Here is an 18,431-nt window from a genome sequence, read left to right as displayed (position 1 = left end):
TATGTCTCACCTCACATAAAATAAATACTTGGAAGTCTTATTTTTATAGGTTAAAAAAAATGAAATACCCGAATCACCTCAAGTTAAAATTCAGTTAATTTAATACAAAAAAAGTGGCTTGGACAGTTAAATCAGAATCTTGCAAATAGCACGAAAATTTAGTAGTTTCAGTGTATTTTAATTTAAACTAAGTTCACCTTAGTCAATAGCTGTTAAAACTTGGTCTTAACTCCCAAAGAAATCGACCCCTAGAGCTCAGTCCTGGCTCTCAACAGCCCCGGAATGATCCTCAAAATCTTAACTACTCTCTAGTTCTTGTTCCAGAGATACTACTACTACTACTACTAACAACTCACCGCAGCACCAAGCCGCCTGAGGCCAACACAGCTATGCACGCTCCTCTTCCATCCCAACCTATTCAAAGCCTCCCTTTTTACACCCTCCCAAGAAGTTCCCATTTCCTCTAAATCTTTATTTATAACGTCCTTCCACCCTAGACGAGCACGACCTGCTTTCTATTTATCCCTTGACGATTTGTCGGAAACGGCAATCTTCGGCAATCTGTCATCCTTCATTCGCAGAACGGACCTTGGCCATCTCAACCTTTCTTTCATTATAGCCCTAGAGAGCGGTATTGAACCACATTTTTCGTACAGCCTATTGTTTGAAGTACGGTCAGTCAGCCAGGAACCCAGAAAAATCCTTAAGCAATTTTTCTGGAAAACATCTAGCAAATCTTCATCCGCTTCTCGAAGCGCCCATGCTTCAGAGCCATATTTGACTACTGTCATCACTGTAGCTTCTAATATTCTAATCTTGGTTTGCAGACTTATCTTCCTGTTCTTCCAAACTTTTTTAATTGCAAAAAAACACCCTGAGCCTTGGCCATTCTACTTTTCACATCTTCCCTCTTCACAGCATCTTTACTAATAATACTACCAAGGTAAGTGAATCAGTCCATTTGATCAATCTTTTCATTACCCAACGTCACCTTTTCATCTTCAATTATTCCTAGCCTTAGTGACTTAGTCTTCTTAACGTTAATTTTCAAATCTATTCTAGCATCCTGAACTCGCAAAAACTCTAAAAGTTCGTTCATTTTGCTCATACTTTCCTCTAGGATGCTTAGATCATCAGCATAATCTAAGTCCAGGAGACTTTTTCCTCGCCATTTGATTCCGTGGTCCATGGTTGATTCCCATTTGTTTCCGTAGTTGATTCCCATTGCCTTTCTTGTGCTGCTTAATACAAAGTCCATCAAAATAAATAAAGGGAGATAGAACACAACCCTTCTAAACTCCTGATTTAATATAAAACCAGCTACTAACCTCATTTCCTACCTTAACCGCAGCAGTGTTATTCTCGTACATAGCACTTATCACCTTAATGTATTTGTCTGGTATACAAGGATAAGCCTTTGCTATAGCTCTTCTATCAACAGAACCAAACGCTTACTCATAATCTATAAAACTAAGTACCAAGGTGTTATACAGCTCAGGCTCTTCTCAATTACTAACCTAAGAGTGAAAATTTGGTCGACGTATCCTCTACCTTTTCAGATAACCCACTGTTCTTGTCTTAAAACTTTGTCTACGGCATCCCTGAGTCTAAAAAGTATCATACTACTAAGTAATGTGCTACCTACAGACACAAGACTAATGCCTCGATAATTACCACACTCACTTATACCTTTCTTATAAAGTGGCTTAATTAAGGTTTTTCTAAAATCATTTGGTACTTCCTCTATTTCAAAAATCATATTCATAATCTTCAGTAACTTGTTTCTAACCTCAGTCACCATATTTTAAGAAACTCATTTACTACCCTATCAGCACCTGGAGCCTTATTATTTTTTAATCCTTTTAATACTGTCGTTAATTCTTCCTTGCAAAACAAATCTTCCTTCACATTCAAGGGATCACAAACTTTTTCATTTTACTCTAGCCGCAATTCAACTCAGGTGGGTAATTTTACAGAATTTCGACACTTGTAGATCTACTAGAAAGGGCTATCCGCTATCAATCAAACTTGATAGAAATTAGAAACTTGTCCTAGTTGCACATTTTGGATGTCTCGGCGCTGATATCTGTGGGGGGAAACGGGGAAGAGTGTTTGCTTTTTTGTCATCAGGATATAACTGGAGAGGTTATCAGATCTCAATCAATCATGGAGAAAAGTAAAGGTGAGTTACCTAGTTCTCTCCTTACGTGCCTAATCTGACTTCAATCTATCCTCAGGATGAGACAGACAAATTGGATACCATCTTTTTTTGGAGGCCCAGGACCCTAACATATTTTTTTTGTAGATACGCTAAATTTGAAGTTGAGATTTTACCAGTTAGCCTACTTCCCCTTCTGGGGTGTTTCCCCTTCTTTTCGAAAAATAGGCAAATATTCTCTGACTCGAACTTTTGAAGGGTAACTTTAAACTTAGAAAATAAAAAAAATCAAGTTTTTTTTTAACTGAAAGTAAGGAGCGACATTAAAACTTAAAACAACACAAAAATTATTCTGTATTTGAAAGGGGGTGCCTCCTCCTCCTCAACACCTCGCTCTTTGCCCTAAATTTGACTCTTCATCCCAACTCTTTAAAGTAATAAGAACTTAAACGTAAAGAGCGAGGTGTTAAGGAGAAGGCAGCCCCTTTCATATACAAAATAATTTCTATTCCTTAAGTTTTAATGTCGCTATTTACTTTCAGATGAAAAAAACTTGTTTTATTGAATTTCTGATTGTTTTTTTAAATAACGACGGGAATTTCATGAGAAAAAAAAATGGTGTACACGATTTTTGAAAGCCGTCTGACAAAGCTAATCCATCAGAAAGTAATAAATAAAATTATTTTAGCATGTTGATAATGCAAATTAACTTTTGTTCTTGACTTTCCCAATTTCCTATGTGCCTTTGGTTGTTTTTCTCCCGTTTTTTTACAGTCAAGGACTGTAATACTCCGTTACATGATATATTTTCATTATATGCTGATGGTTTGATTACATAAACTGCTTTTAGATATTCAAACATGACTTGGTTAATTTTCTGAAGCTGGCATCATAACATAGTTGAAAATTTAGTTCAAAACCTTTAAGCTTTTAAACTTTAGACTAATTACATAAATTTTTGAAGATAAGCTTTAACTTCTACTATACTTTATCCCCAGAACCCTAATACCCCATGCATTTTGCCATGTGTCACTCTTGTTCTCACTGTGTACCCATAACTTGAATCAATGATGACAATATGAAGAAACAGAAAAAACACTCAAGAATGACATAATTTGGGCTTTATAGTTCTAAAAAAGGAGGGGGTCAAGGTAGAGAAGAAGCTCCGTCAAAATGTGTTAAAAGATTTTTCTCTCGTATTCGGTTATAATTAGCTTACTCTTTCGTGAAATAAACTACGATGCATGTGTATGTTAATTAAATATTTAATTTATAGAGGTGGTTAGGTATTTAATATAATGCATTCTGGGCAGCCTACTTCCATAATTCTGTGTTGTAGTTTCCATAATTTTGCTACTACAGTATTATATTTTCATCATATTTTGGTATATTTCATTATGATTAGCCTAACTTTACTTCTTGAGTGTGTTCTGGATATTTAACAAGTACCGTAGCTTCTTTCGGAGTTGTGGTCTCCCTGAAATGTTGGCCCCTGAAAAAAAGAAATCCAATGAACACGCATGATCAGCTGCATTAGAATTTTTACAAAATGAGTACTTTCTAATTAAACGAATGGAAGTAAGCTATTTTCAACTGGTTTGTAAATATAGGCTAGTTTAGACTAGCTTATAATTACCTAGTCCTCGGGGTCTGACTTGCGTTAATTTTTCTGTATTCTGTTCTTTATGGTTTTCAGTGTATTTACTTTTCTCAGCACTGACATCAGGTGATTATGGTGATCAGGTGATAAATACTGCTATGTGGATTAAGAAGAATAAATCTGCATGGAAATGAAGTAGGTAGATTATTAAACTTAAAATTTATTTTGCAAGGCACTATAAGATTTCAATCGAGAAATTACAAGATCACTACCCAAAGAGCCTTTCAGACGACAGACATAAAAAAGGGGGAAACAAAAAGCGACTCACTCTTTAGTGAGAACCAGTTAAAAATGGCCCCTCCCGCGAAAAAAAAGATAGGATCCTAAGCGCTCGAGTATAAAAAACGTATGCACTATTATGAGCACCGAAAACCTATTAGGGTTGCCAACTGCCGACGTTCCCAGTGAATGAAAATAACGCTCAGTGTTTCTGCTCGAAGAGAAGTAAAAATTTGCACGCGCATGGCTAACGCCGCGCGTGGCTTCTTCCAATATTCTGATTGCTCTTACCTCACTCAGAAATCCACTAGATTATCCAGCAGCCATTAAAAATATTGCCCTTAAATTCTAGAAACTTAAAATCCAACGTCAGGAAAGCTCTACTTAAAATGAACATTTAAATAACGAGTTAGGTAATAAACCTCTCTTTTTATAGCTAAAATGCGATTTACCTTTTTTCTACCATTTTCCATAGTATGGACCCTATCCATGTCATGTGTATCTCTTGCTGGTGCATAATCTTAGAATTTTATCAGTTTGAGAGTAACAAGACACATTGCTTATGTTTGTTTTGGCGTTTGCTTTTCTATCACTTTTCTGCAGTAAGGTGGCTTAATCATTTTTACATTTCCAAGAACAGTTGTGCCAAATAGCTTCTGATTTACCTTATTCAATCTGATTCTCAACTTGACAATTTCTTTGATCTTCTTAAATGGAAAAGCCGGTAAGACAACTGGAGGGCTGGTGCAAGGCGCAGGCTATAGAGAAAATACCGGTGAGCAGTTGTACCCTTTAGACTAAAATAATTTAATTTGAAGGTTTTTACTTAAAGCTTCCTCTATCGTCATTTTGTAAAAGTGAAAGAAAGGATTTTAGATAAAAATCGGCAGTGATTCTTCCTGTCACGAGTGAAATGAGGAAAAGTATGACGAAAAATACGAGAGGCTGACCGATTGTAAAAGTACTCCGGAGAAATCTTTACCTGTTGCATATCACCAGTTTATGTTCTGTTTGCCGTCACATACTTGTCTTATTGGTCGGGTATTAGACTGACCAATTATATAAGATAAAATTTTTTTTTACCAGAAAATACTTTCTTTTTTGGTTTCAATGCAACAATTTTTAATCTCAACGAACGGAGACTTGTAAAATAGATGGCGCCAAATCATCAGTGGCATTTCGAAAAGCGTTTAAATGAAAAATTTTGCAAAACAAAGTTTAAAGTTACCCCTAATGCTATGCAAGTTCCATCAATTGGTTCAATATTCATTTTCTTTCTTATTTGGTTCTCAAGATATTTACCTCCTCTTTATTTTCATAATTCGGAACATCCACACGGAAATTATTGGGAAATGAGTTTTCAATATCAGTAATAGTCATAATATTTTGGATATATAAAAAAAAACTTTCGTGTTGAAAACAAATGGTCTTAGAACACATTCAGTAAGAAATGCATAATGCCTTGAGTTGTCAGAACCAAACCGAGATATATGTATCAGAAGAGTTGCATTAAAAATAGAGGCTATAACAATATAATTTGGCAATCAGTTTATTTGCAAGACAGCATGCACAAGAAATAAGACGTATAAAAAATCACAGCAACTAGTCAGCTTGTCAGTCGCAACTAAACAACCAGATTATTTTCACTTTTGTATAAAAACATCCGAAATTATATCACAAAAGAACAATATGTTCTAAGAAATTACGGAAGTCCAAAAAAGAACACTTATCGACGGAAGGGACAACCACCACCCCACTGGCTACCACCGCCCCACTGATTACCACCGCCCCACTGATTACCACCGCCCCACTGATTATCCCAAGGATTACTCCAAGGGTCATCATAAGGGCCATAAGGCGATGGATCATATCCCTCTTCAATAATAACACCACCACTAGGCCCAAATGGTCCAAACACACCACCACCTAAAGGTGGCCCACCGATTCCGAAACCAAAATTAATTCCTGGTCTGTTGTATGGCCCCAAACCTAGCCCAAAACGTTTTTTTCTCTGAATTTCATCACTATTTCGTTTCTTTCTTAATGTTGAAGCTGGTTCATCTAAAGAAAAAGGAACATCTTTTGGTGCACCTACTAAGGAGTGACTCGCTGGATCAGAAGGCTCGCTTTCTGCACTTTCTGAACGTTGATTTTTACGATCGTCTTCTTTTGATTCAGAGCTACTTTCGGCATCATCCTCCCTGGATGCCTCCTGTTTTCTAGCATTTTCAGCCAAATTTATCATCGATTCTCTTTTTTTACGATAATAAGGATACGGTTCTTGATATTCATATTGTCTTCCTTGTCCCAAATTAGTGTATGGGGTATCGAAGCTATCAATAGTAATTTGAGATGACCGATATGAGGGGTCGTCATAATCATTTTCATCTTCAAAGATTATTGTTTGTCTTTTTCGCTTCTCTTGGTTAGTTTCAGGATTACTACTACTTGGCCATGGTTTTTGATCTGCGGCAGACATGTCTAAATTTAGCTTGTCTTCTTCCTGACCTTCTTCGAAACTGATCACGGGTTTATCCTGTTCACTTTTGTCAGAGCCAGTAACAATATCTATATTAGCATCAGCTTGTCGTTTCTTTAGTGGTAGGATTACATCAATAGATGCAACAGGAATGTCAACTTCATCTGCAACTATTTCTATTGGTGATACAATTTCACCAAAGGGTCCCGATTCTTCTCTGTTTGAAAATGGACCTTCTAGTAAAAGATCTGGCTCGTCATCTGCTACCTGAACTAACACGTCCTCTGGAACTTCATCAACAACTAAAATTTGACGCCTTGAACGAGTTTGCTGGCGAACATTTTCAGCTCCTTGCTTAACAGACTCAACAGCTTGTGACCCTCGACCTTGAATGTCACTAGCTGTGTCCTTAATTGTCTCACCGACCTGTTCTGCCTTTTGTTTAGCTCCAGCTCCTACGTCTTTGGCTTTTTGGGTCATTGAGTTCCATCCACCCTTAATTGATTCACCAATCGGACGTTCCGTACTGAAAAAAAAACATTACTTACTACGGTGTAAAAACAGAAAAATAGATTACAAAAGGCTTTGAATGCATAAATGAGAAACTAGAAAAATAATATAGTGTGTAAGAGAATTTTACAACAAGTTTTTCTAATTATATATTTCCCTGAAAAATTTTCTTTTATAGAAATGAATGAAATTTCTTTTATAGCTTTCCGGTGCATTTAAAGACACTGCAAAATATAAAAAGTGCATGTCATGAAAGTCTTAAAATTCCATAAACAACTTATTAAGTCATTTGAAATAACCAAAGACCATCCAATTCTACAATCATAGGCAGCGCTGAGTGCAGCCTAAGAGCAATGTGCCTTCAAAATGTTTTCTCTCCCCAGACAACTTCATATGGACATCGTAGAAACTCCAGGGAGGAAATGATATGGTTTAAAAATTGAAAGCTATACTGCCAAGAGTCAAAACTTCTCAAAATTTAAGAACCCCTCCAGTGCTCTTCTGCCACCTGGCCCCCGTAGCTCCCAAGACACCCGACTAACTTTTGAAATATCTATTGTCTTCGAAATAGTCAAAAGATTCGATAAATATGCCTCCAGGGATGGCATGACCTCCACATCTCGGGTGAAAGGGCCAAAAAATAATGTAAATTGCCCATTGTTTAAGTACTACAACGAAAAAAGCAGGCTTCATGTTCGGTATGAAATTAGCTCAAAACTTTCAAGGACCGTTCTCTGGGTCAAATAAAATCAAACATTTTGTTGTAGGAGAAGAGAAGAGGAAATACAGAAAAGAAGAAGAAGAGGTAAAGAAGAAAGTCAACGTCTGGCACAAGTAATTTCAAACTACTACCTCCGAATAATCATTATATATATCCGAATCATACGTCTGCAAATACTATTCAGTTATTAGGATTCATCATAAACATTTTTGGTCATTCCAGGATGTTTTCCATAGAATTAGTTTTGACTTTTCAAAATTTTTTCGACCAGATATGACGTTACGATAACCTCTGATAAGTTATTCGTTTTTTTCCCCGTTTATTCTATATAGTATTTTGGTTATTTCAAACGATTCCAAAACAAGTCAAACTCATTCGACCTTACTCTATTTTAATCAAGCATATCAATCAAGCACAAAGGAACACATCCTGTAGCTCAACCCCCATTGCAACTCAATCCCCTCATGATTCAGCCTTATCTAACTCAATCCCGTTCATCTCAACATTCATTCACTTCAACCCCAGTGCATTTTGATCCAACTAAACCCCAATGTGAGTCAAATTCAGTACAATTAATTCCATCATGTGACCAGTTGCACGCACAAACGCGGTTCGAGTTTAATAGTTCAGTTGCAGAGTTCAGGTTGGGTTGACTGGGGGCTGAGTTATATGAACACCATCACAAACCATTCAGAAGGTAAAAAAAGAAGTTGCAGAAAATCCAATCTTTCAATTAGGAAAATATTGACACTCAGTGTTTACTATGCCATTTACTATCAATTTATGGCAGCTCAATTATTTCTTTATGAAAATATCTGGTTTAATGCCATTTTATCGAAATAGTCAAAGAAAAAACCTATTAGTCATTCCTTTTACAATCACAATGTTTCTGTTAGTTACTTTGTGTATTTGATGCCTGTTCGTCTAAAAGGTGGATTGGAATGACAAAGACAAGTAAGAGTCAATTTTATTGCCCCTTTGAATGTTTTATTTTGAATTTCAAATATTGTGCCTAGAATGTGGCAAATCTATCATAAATATCTGCAAGCGTATTTGGCAACAAACTTCGCTTTGAAGAAAGCAAGCATTTGCTGTACACGAAAAAAGACCCAAAAAACACAAACAGGCAGTCAGACAAAAGTAGCTATAGCTCTTCATTTGCTCACGATTCCTTTCACCGATCAATCACATAACATTAAAATAATGATATATATATATATATATATATATATATATGATATATATATATATATATATATATGATATATATATGATATATATATATGATATATATATGATATATAGATGATATATATGATAGATATATATATATATATATATATATATATATATATATATATATATATATATATATATATATATGATATATATATATATATATATGATATATATGATATATATGATATATATATGATATATATATATATATATATATATATATATATATATATATGATATATATATATGATATATATATATATATATATATATATATATATATATATATATATATATATATATATATATATATATATATATATATATATATATATATATATATATATATATATATATATATATATATATATATATATATATATATATATATATATATATATATATATATATATATATATATATATATATATATATATATATATATGAGATCCCAGCAATTTAGTGAACATCCAAGTTAAATCAAGATACATTGCATATTTTCGCTTCACAAATAAGCAAGGGTACGCTAACATTATTCATCCACAGAAAATTAACAAAATGTACCCTATAATTAACAGGTTTTGAGGAATTACAGCATAAAATATGGATATTTAGCGATTGGGTACACGTTGCCAACTAATCTAGCAAAACGGTTACCATGTAAGAGACATTCAACTAAAAACAAGCCTTTTTTGTTGAGAATAGGTTGTATTTTGAAGTCCCGGATCGTCCATTTTAACCCCCCCCCCCAAATTCAGCATTTAGTTACTCTGGCCTGTCGTGGAATACTATACAATTAACGACTATAAGTAGAGGGTACACTCACTTAAATCCAGGGTCCAACTTTTTCATTCCAGATTTCAGCTCTTCTCCCAAAGAAGGTTGTTCTTCCCACTCTCTTGCTTTCTGCTGCATGAACATCAGCTCTAAGCCCCCTTGAGGAGGTAAGAGAGCACCTTTATTTCCCCATTGCGACGTCGGCTTCGCTTTTTGTCTAATTTCTTCTTCCGTAAAAAGCTGGCCACTTTTACCTCTACTTTGTTCCTCGGGCTTTTCAGTGCTTTGTGTTTGTTCCTCTTCATTTGTTTGTCTTCTCTGTCTAATTCCTGCGGCAACATTTTTCATAGTATCACGTGTCTCGTCTACAGGCTTTGAAGCACCCTTCTTAACATCTTCGCTCACGCTTTGGGCTGTTTCAGAGGCTTTTTCTTTCACTGCTCCAGCGGTATCAACAACTTTTTCTGTCAATTCACCGGCTTTTTCCATCATTGATTTTCTCAAAACAAAATAGCCTTCTCTCAGTTTTAAAGTCTGTTCTTTTATCCATTCCTGGGCCTTTTCATACCCTTCTTCAATAGCCTCCGAAGTTTTATCTACTGCTTCCTGACTCGACGTATCTCTTGATTGTCTTATACGTTCCCCAGCTTCTTTCATCATGCCAACGGCTTGATCGATAACACTCTCTGCTTTATGTGCTGCATGTTCTCTAACGTCAGCAGTTGCTTCACCGAGCTTATTGGCTGCAGTGTGCAGTGTGCTTGCTGATTGAGCAGTCGCTGCCGATTTACTCAGTGTATTAGCCTTTTCCATGGCTGCATCTTTTACAGCAGAAAAGCCTTCTTTAACTTTCTCACTTTGCTCTTCCATCCATTGTCTTCCTTCTTCTCCCAAATTTTTATCGACTGCTTCTTTGAGTTTTTCACCATGTTCAGCAGCTTTTTGAATTCCTCCTTTCACTCTTTCGCCAGCACGGGAAATAACATCTTTAACTTCTTCCGAAATCTGGCGCTTTTGCCTTAGTTTTTTTGTTTGCTCATCAGCATAATTTTTTACATCTTGAGCTTGCTGGCCTACAGTATCAGCGGCAGAGGATGTTTGGTCTTTTAACGATTTATACCCACTCTTGATTGTTTCCCCTGTTTTTCCAAACCACTCTTTTGTTTCTTCTCCAAATGGTTTCTCCGTCCTGTAAAATATACACAATTTAATGAATAACAACAAAAAACAAATTTTCAATAAAATCACATCAACGGACTGGCAAGATTAGCGTTAATAGATGTTACCGTGAATGTCTGAAATCTGGTTAATGTCGACATTCACCGGTGAATATCCCAAATTCCTTTTTCTCTGCTTGGATTCAATTAAGTTTGCGAGTCAGCTTTTTCTGTCTTATGCAAGCTATGATAGTAACAGTTAGGTCAAATTATGCTAGTTTGATTTAGGCTAAGTTTGGTGATAAATATCAGAAATGGGCTAACCTGACCTAAGCTTACCTATCCCAACCTAAGCTAACCAAACCTAACCTGTCATCATCAAACCTTGCATTAAATTGAAAGTCTACTGGTAACGCTGATTAAAGCCAAGGAGAAAAAAAAAAGGTATTTCGGACAGTCACATAGTAGAACAGTAGAACAGATAGAAGAAAAACAAACAAACAAATACAGATATTACCTTGATTTTAAATTGATAATTCATTCCAACTTATTTCAAATTATTTGTTTAACCACCAAGACATAGAAAATGATGACGACCCGTAATCCTATTATTTTTTTCCATTAACCTTTAAATTTCCTTAATTTGAACGGACTCAATGGACAATATTTGATATGCACAAACGTTGACGTAAGGTTAAGTCTTAACATGAGTAAGTATGTAAATAAGCAGGTAAGTAAGTTTTTTCCACCAATAAATAGATTTGAAATACAATATTAATATTACCTCCTCGAAAGGCTCCATGGCCAGGGATACAAAAGGGAGAAAGTTTAAACAGGAATAAAATGAGAGAAGAGGGAAAATGAGGGACAAAAACAGGAAGAGAAATCATGGAACAATAGAAGAGTGCACAAACAAAGGAAGATGAGCAGATATTAACTGCACGGCTCAAATAGTTGCTCACACTACTCCAACTATAATAAATTAGTTTTCCAGTTGTAGAAAAACGAACCTTAGATTTATACAAACAGGAGAATAAAACTCCATTTTATTTTGAATATTTTTATATTTAAAATTTGTTCTATTACACAATCAGTTGAATAGGCTATTTCTTCCTCAATATTTCGAACAAAAATGATTATTCAAGATGTGTCAGTACAACATCGAGTGATGTTTTCAATCCATAAGGAATGCTATAATTTTCGAATCACCAATTCAGGTTTCAATTTCGTTTTATATTAAGACATGAAATTTGACTGTTCTTTTATTTAATTTATGTATTTTTGCGTCAACACTATCAATTTAGATAAAAAAGATGAGAAAGGAACGCCTGTAAACATAATCACTAGTGAAGTTTCAGATGTAGTACTTCAAGTACATGCATCAACTTTATTAGCACCACCTTAAAACAAAGCATATTGACCTTTCTAACTAAATACTGAAAAAAGCGCGGTCTAATAGTTATTCTATTTCAGGAAAAATTTCACAATACTGTTCAACTTATCTCAAACGGGCATTAGTAATTATGCCTCAGATACAATTCTAAAAGGCATAAAAAAAAACCATTCATTCCTTAAAGTTAGATTTACAAATGAATATGAAGGTAGATTGTTTTAAAAAGCATGAGCGCATTAATTTGAATTTGACCCTAAACACCACCGAAACATTCTACTATCAACCTGGAAATGATTTCCCAGTCTAGCCAATTCTTGAACAGAAATCGTTCCGTTTATGAGTGGGTTGCCCCTCCTCAATACCTTGCTCTTTACGCTAAAGAATGACTGAATGTCCCAGTTTTTTTTAAGAGCGACTTCTCAAACAAGGCCCGTTTAATTAGAATAGGAAGCTTTTTTAAAAGTGCTAAATACTTAACACGAAGATCAAGGTACTGAGTAAGGGGGCAGCCCCTTCATACACGGAATAATTTCTGAGTTTTAATATTGCTCCTTACTTTCAAAAAAACTGATTTTGTTCTTTATTCCAAATATGAAATCAGTTTTTTCTGTATTCGCAATAATTTTTGAAGCATAGCACTATCTTCCATAAATAAGTTTACCGGTAAATCGCTATGTCACTAATGTAAAATTACTCAATAGCTAGTTCCTGTATTTTTATCTATTTGTAATGTTTTGCTAATATATTTTGGGGATAGTCAAACCAAATAAGAATTGAGATTTTCTGTATCAGCTATACTTTGGATATATAACAATAACATCCAATTTACTATTAACATTAATTGAAATAAGTTACCATTTCTGAATCAGCTTCGGATGGCAATTCTTTCTAACTTTACAAGGTTTTTTCCAAACGCCTTTTTAAACGTATGGGCCGTGGATTGCTCCTTCCTAGGTTTTAGCTCTCGCTACAACCATGCTTTTCCTAGGCAGCCTCGTAAATTTTGACTAATTGCCCAGAACAAGGCTGTATCCAGGGGGGGACGGTATGGGGCTTGAACCCCAACCCCCAGAAATGTTTGTCTGACTCGTAAAAACGTAACAGAAATGGACAAACAAATTTTGTATACATGTTTTGAGGTTTTTGTGTACCCCCCCCCCCTCCCAAAAAAAAAATGAATAAAACCTCCGAAAAAAACCTGGGTTTGGCCTTGACACATAACATTTTTTAGAAAAGGGAATTTGGGGGAACAGATTTGGGGGACTGAGTCGATATTCTCCATGTCTAATGAATCGTTTAGACACGCAAAGAAACCTATTTACCGTTATTGTAGGTTAAGATGGAGACATTACATTTTAGAGAAAATAAAAGCTTGCAATTTTGGCATTGTTTAAAAAGCTGAAACCTGTCCTCATTTTTAATTTTTTTTTTCCTAAGCACCATTTCCACCCGTTCAACCCCTATAAGCCCCCTTCATCCTTTCACTTCCAAAAACACCCGAAATTGGCCGAACTTGACAAACTGTGTTCTAGAAGTAAAACATTAAGTCATAAATCTACTGCACAAATCAGACCCCCCCCCCCCAAGAAAAAGGACTTTTGGACCTCATACCCTGGCTGAATTCTGCGTCATCATAGGTTTTAAATATCTGAAAGTAAGCTAAGAGGGAAGTTTCAAAAATTTTGTAAGAGAAATGATTACCGTATTATATTTGCACTGCCTATAGAGGCGAAGTCTATTTCATAGCTTAGCTATACAATAATTCAGCTGTTCGCGTAAAAGTTTATCTAGAATATTACATTTATCGATGACAGCGAATCTCCCCATTATAGACATTCTACAGAATGGAGATACAACGAAATGGGGAGATTAATCCAAACTAATCTGCAAAAGGAGCCCATGTAATCTAGGGCGAATCTTTTGTACCTCAAAAGAATGAAAGCTACAGAATTTACACTTTTAAGGGAGTTACGGCGTTTTTGGGAGCCGTACTTAAGTTGAATATAAAATAGGCAACAAACTTACGGAAGACCTGGACCTGGGTCCAGTTTTTGAAGTCCAGATTTAATCTCCTCGCCGAAAGAAGGCTGGGTCTCCTCTTCTCGCCGGATTTGCTGTGCTCGCATAAGCTCCAGAGCACCCTGAGGGGGAAGACCCGTACCTTGAGTACCCCATTTCGTATTCGATTTGGCGGACCCAATCGCTCGTTGGCGGTGAGGTTCCTGATTGGTCGTTTTCTGGCTGTCCGGTTGGGGTGCTTGGTCGTCTTTGCTCACTGGCCATGATTGAACTTGATAAAATATTGCAATCACCAACAGATAAATACTTTGTCTCATAACTGTAACATGAAAATATATTAACCGTCTCCGTGTAAAATTCACGTGAATTTCCGACCATCAATACTACGCTAATTTCCATTTTCGACTTTGCATGGCATTAATATTTGTTTCACTTTTCTATTTTTGACCAAATATTTGGAAAAGTTAAAACAAGCTGGCAGCACAAATTACGGAGATTTAATCATCTCAAGACCTTTTTATGATGGGTCACCTGAAAAACCCCTCCCCCAATAACAAAGTTATTCGAGCCCGTCACATTCGTTATTTGATTGATATATACTCCTTTTTCTTCCAAGTTTTCATCTGTTTCAACATGAATTAAATTTAGCAGAGGTAGCACTAGTCTAGCACTGTGCAAGTGAAGACCCGTATGCCTTCTAGGTGCTATTTTATTTTTCAGTCGGCCACTTCGTACTGACTTGGCAATCATGGGATTTTCCAATTCTTTACAAGTCAGTTTTATCTTGGGAGAAGGGAAGCATATCTGATCTTGGGTGTCCGATTGGCTCGAATGTCTAAGGGATTTTTCTTTGGTGAAAGAGGAACACACTGAGAGAAGGGAAGACAGTAAGGGGCCAGCAAATACAAAATTAAATATATAATCTTATCATAATATTTAGTACAATAATATGATTAGTAGTATAATTTAAGGAAATTTCTGACTGATGTGCGATTATGAAGATTTTTAGCAACACATTAAATTTTGCTTCTGGTTAAAAACTTAGGTACCAAACTAAGCTATGGAAGATTTGAAAACTAATTTTGAAGCTTTACTATTAAATGGCTCGGTTCAAAAAAGAACTATGTCCTGTATCGTTAAAAATTAAAATCCGGTTTTAGCTCAGGGGATAACATTCAAAAACTGCTTGTTTTTTCAACTAACACGTAAAAGGGCTATAAGATAAAAAAAAATGAACCAAAATTGCTTTAGCTATTGATTTAATTTCAGAGGTACAATACAAGAGGGAGAACGGGATGGCTTTAACCCAACAGAAGACCAAAAATTGCGTCCTCCACCAAAACCAGCAATACTATGGAACCCATTTACGGTACTTGGGAACTACATGGGCCTTTACAAAGAAACCAGTCACGAAAAACCCGTTTTTGACAGGTTAATTCAAGAGACCGCTATAGAGTAATGCAATGCAAAGCGTGGTTTTCAATGCATTTACGATACTTAAACTATTGTTTTTTGGGGTTTAGGGGGAGAAAAAGGTACCTAGGTTAGGTAACGTATTTAATTTATGCTATGCTTTACTCCCCCCCCTAATGTGGAAATATACAGCCGGAATTTGTTTATAAACTACTATATTCATCCTATTTTATTTTACCAAACTTGACTTTTTAGAAAGGCCCGTATAATGTTCAAGTACCCAATTTACTTACAAGAGTAGTACCATTCGATTCCCCAATCAACACTTCAAAATTAATAGTTGCTGTCATTGCATAAGCCTACCCCCCCCTCCACTAATGAGACCAGATGAAATCCTATGCAACAGCCATTTCATTAATGTTTTTAAAATAATCACGCTTATTATCACGAATAATAAGCGACGATCCAGGCCGTCAGAAAACGATGGATAAAAAACTTAGGACTATATCTGGCAACATAGGCAGGTGGAGAAGATGGATTTTTAGTTGGGAAGAGTTGATTGGAGTCGAATACTTGTACCCTCTTTTTTATTATAGTATTTCCTTCAATTCCAACATTTTGATTTATAAGTGGGAAAAACTACAAAAAACTTTACAACTATTCTAACAGGGATGATATCGTAAAATTACAGCTCTTTTGAAGGCAACGCTATAATAACAAAATAATAGCACCATTCTATTCACCAATTGAGTCCTTTCCAAGTGAAATTCGTTACTGACAAGAGCTCCCTCCCCCCCGCGCTGATGGGGCAGAACAAAATTACTACTTCGCAATTTATGCAGCATATTTCTGTTAAAACATTTCAAATAAACTGACGTGATATTTCCCTATATTTAGAATTCTGAAAACTAGCGCTTTATTGAAGAGTAAACCCATGCAACAAAACATGATTAGGATGAAAATATAAGATTAATAATAATATAATTATTACATTATTAAATAGTTACTTACTAAAGTAAATTACTAAAGGATTATACAGTAAATTACTAAAGTATTATACAGTAAATTACTAAAGTTTATTATTTACTAAAGTAAATAATAAATAGCCTATAATTTACAAAGCTATCAGTTTTACCGGCCGCGAAATCTATGGATATAACTGTACAATTTAAATTTTGTAAAAAACGCAAGGAAGCTTAATTTTCAGTAAATCGCTAGTCTTACAGAATTCTACCAATATGAAGAAATATCACGAGCCGGTTTATTTGAAGCGTTTTTCAAAAATAGGGCACACTAATTGTGAAGCGATAGTTTTGGTTCGTTCTAAGTCAACTTCGCTTTTACTTTCATTAGAAAAAACTTTGGTTAAAAGAATTAATTCTTGTTTTTTAGGCTCAGATATATACATAATAAACCTTGCACAAAAATCTTTGTCCAACTTAGTTGAAGAAACGAAGAAACTAATTTTCCCTTAAAAAATAAAAAAATCAAATTTTGTCACAACTATCCGATAAAACGCGGATCATTTTGTGAAAAAAACAAAAACAAAAAAAAAACAACAAAAGCAGATAGATCATTAAATCTGAGTGAATCTGTACTCCTCTGTACTAACGTACAAAACCGTACTCACCAAGAGCTGCCAATAAATGGATCAAAGTAGCCTAGGCTACATGCATCATTTGGCAGATCAGGAAAAACTTAGCAAATAAACAATCAAAATTTTAGCCCAAGGATACATGGTAAAATTCTACTTTAGTTAATAATTTTTTATTATTTGGCCACATTCTAGATTTAGAAAAATACCACTTTGGGGGTATATTCATTGAAGTCGTTTTTAGGTATTTTCAGTGAAAAACGAAAAATTTATCCCCTTCCCCTTGATCTTGAAAATATATTTTGCCTCTTGGATTGTCGTGAATTAACGCCACTGTGTACAACCAAATATAAGAAAGCACCAAAACCAGGAGTTTCGCGCGGTGAAAAGATAGTTTTTTAATCTCTTTCGCAAAACAACTTATTTTTTGATTAGCCAATCCTTTTCTCACATTTATACCGACAAATCATTCTATGCCTACTATCGACAATCAAATTAAATTGTGATGTGGTTTTGAAATCTGAATCACAATTCAATTTAATTGTCAATATTATAGATTAATTTCTCGGTATAATATAAAACAAAGGTTTGCCGAATAAAAAGTATAAAATGAAATTAGTTATTTTGCGAAAGGGATTAAAAAACACTTCTCCGATCCAATCTCTGTCCCCTGGTACTACCATTTATGGATATTTAACAGTAGAAAAAAAAATCACGATTCAGAAAGTCAAGTATAGTGGGATCTACATTTACCTTCTGAACAATCAACTAAGGAATGTTGAACTCCACTTCGAAAACTTATACTCCCAATCTGATTATTACACTTCCAATGTCTCTCATTTAGTTTGTACTGGTCGACTAAATTTTCTTCGATAACATGTTTGTTTATAACTCTGACACCCTCAAGGGGAGGGCTTTTCCTGGTAAAGGGTTAATTACGTAAACCTTTGAAGTAAACAACTTGAATCCATGTGGCTGCAATCGGGGTTTTCGAAGGTCGAATAAACAAAAGGTAACATTGTATTGTAATAGCTGCCAAACCTAGGGCTCTTGAAGACATTTTTACAAGGGAATATGTTAAAAACCTAGATA

General features: G+C 35.2%; 1 protein-coding gene across 1 annotated transcript; it reads right to left on the bottom strand.

Moving 5' to 3' along the window:
* Positions 1 to 5,570: 5,570 nt before the first annotated feature.
* LOC148945297 (uncharacterized) lies at positions 5,571 to 18,227 on the bottom strand. The gene is made up of 4 exons (XM_089098603.1): positions 18,093 to 18,227; positions 14,339 to 14,651; positions 9,813 to 10,952; positions 5,571 to 7,042 (listed from the first exon to the last, which is right to left on the bottom strand). The coding sequence occupies exons 2-4, from the start codon at positions 14,647 to 14,649 to the stop codon at positions 5,764 to 5,766; spliced, it is 2,730 nt and encodes a 909-aa protein (XP_088954729.1). The 5' UTR covers positions 14,650 to 14,651; positions 18,093 to 18,227; the 3' UTR covers positions 5,571 to 5,763.
* Positions 18,228 to 18,431: the final 204 nt, after the last annotated feature.

Source organism: Artemia sp. Qi Xiang Cuo, chromosome 13 (assembly GCF_049724085.1).
Source record: "Artemia sp. Qi Xiang Cuo chromosome 13, ASM4972408v1, whole genome shotgun sequence".
NCBI classification, from domain to species: Eukaryota; Metazoa; Arthropoda; class Branchiopoda; order Anostraca; family Artemiidae; genus Artemia; species Artemia sp. Qi Xiang Cuo.
Note: the sequence above shows the minus strand (reverse complement) of the source record. Positions and strands in the feature narration are given on the sequence as shown.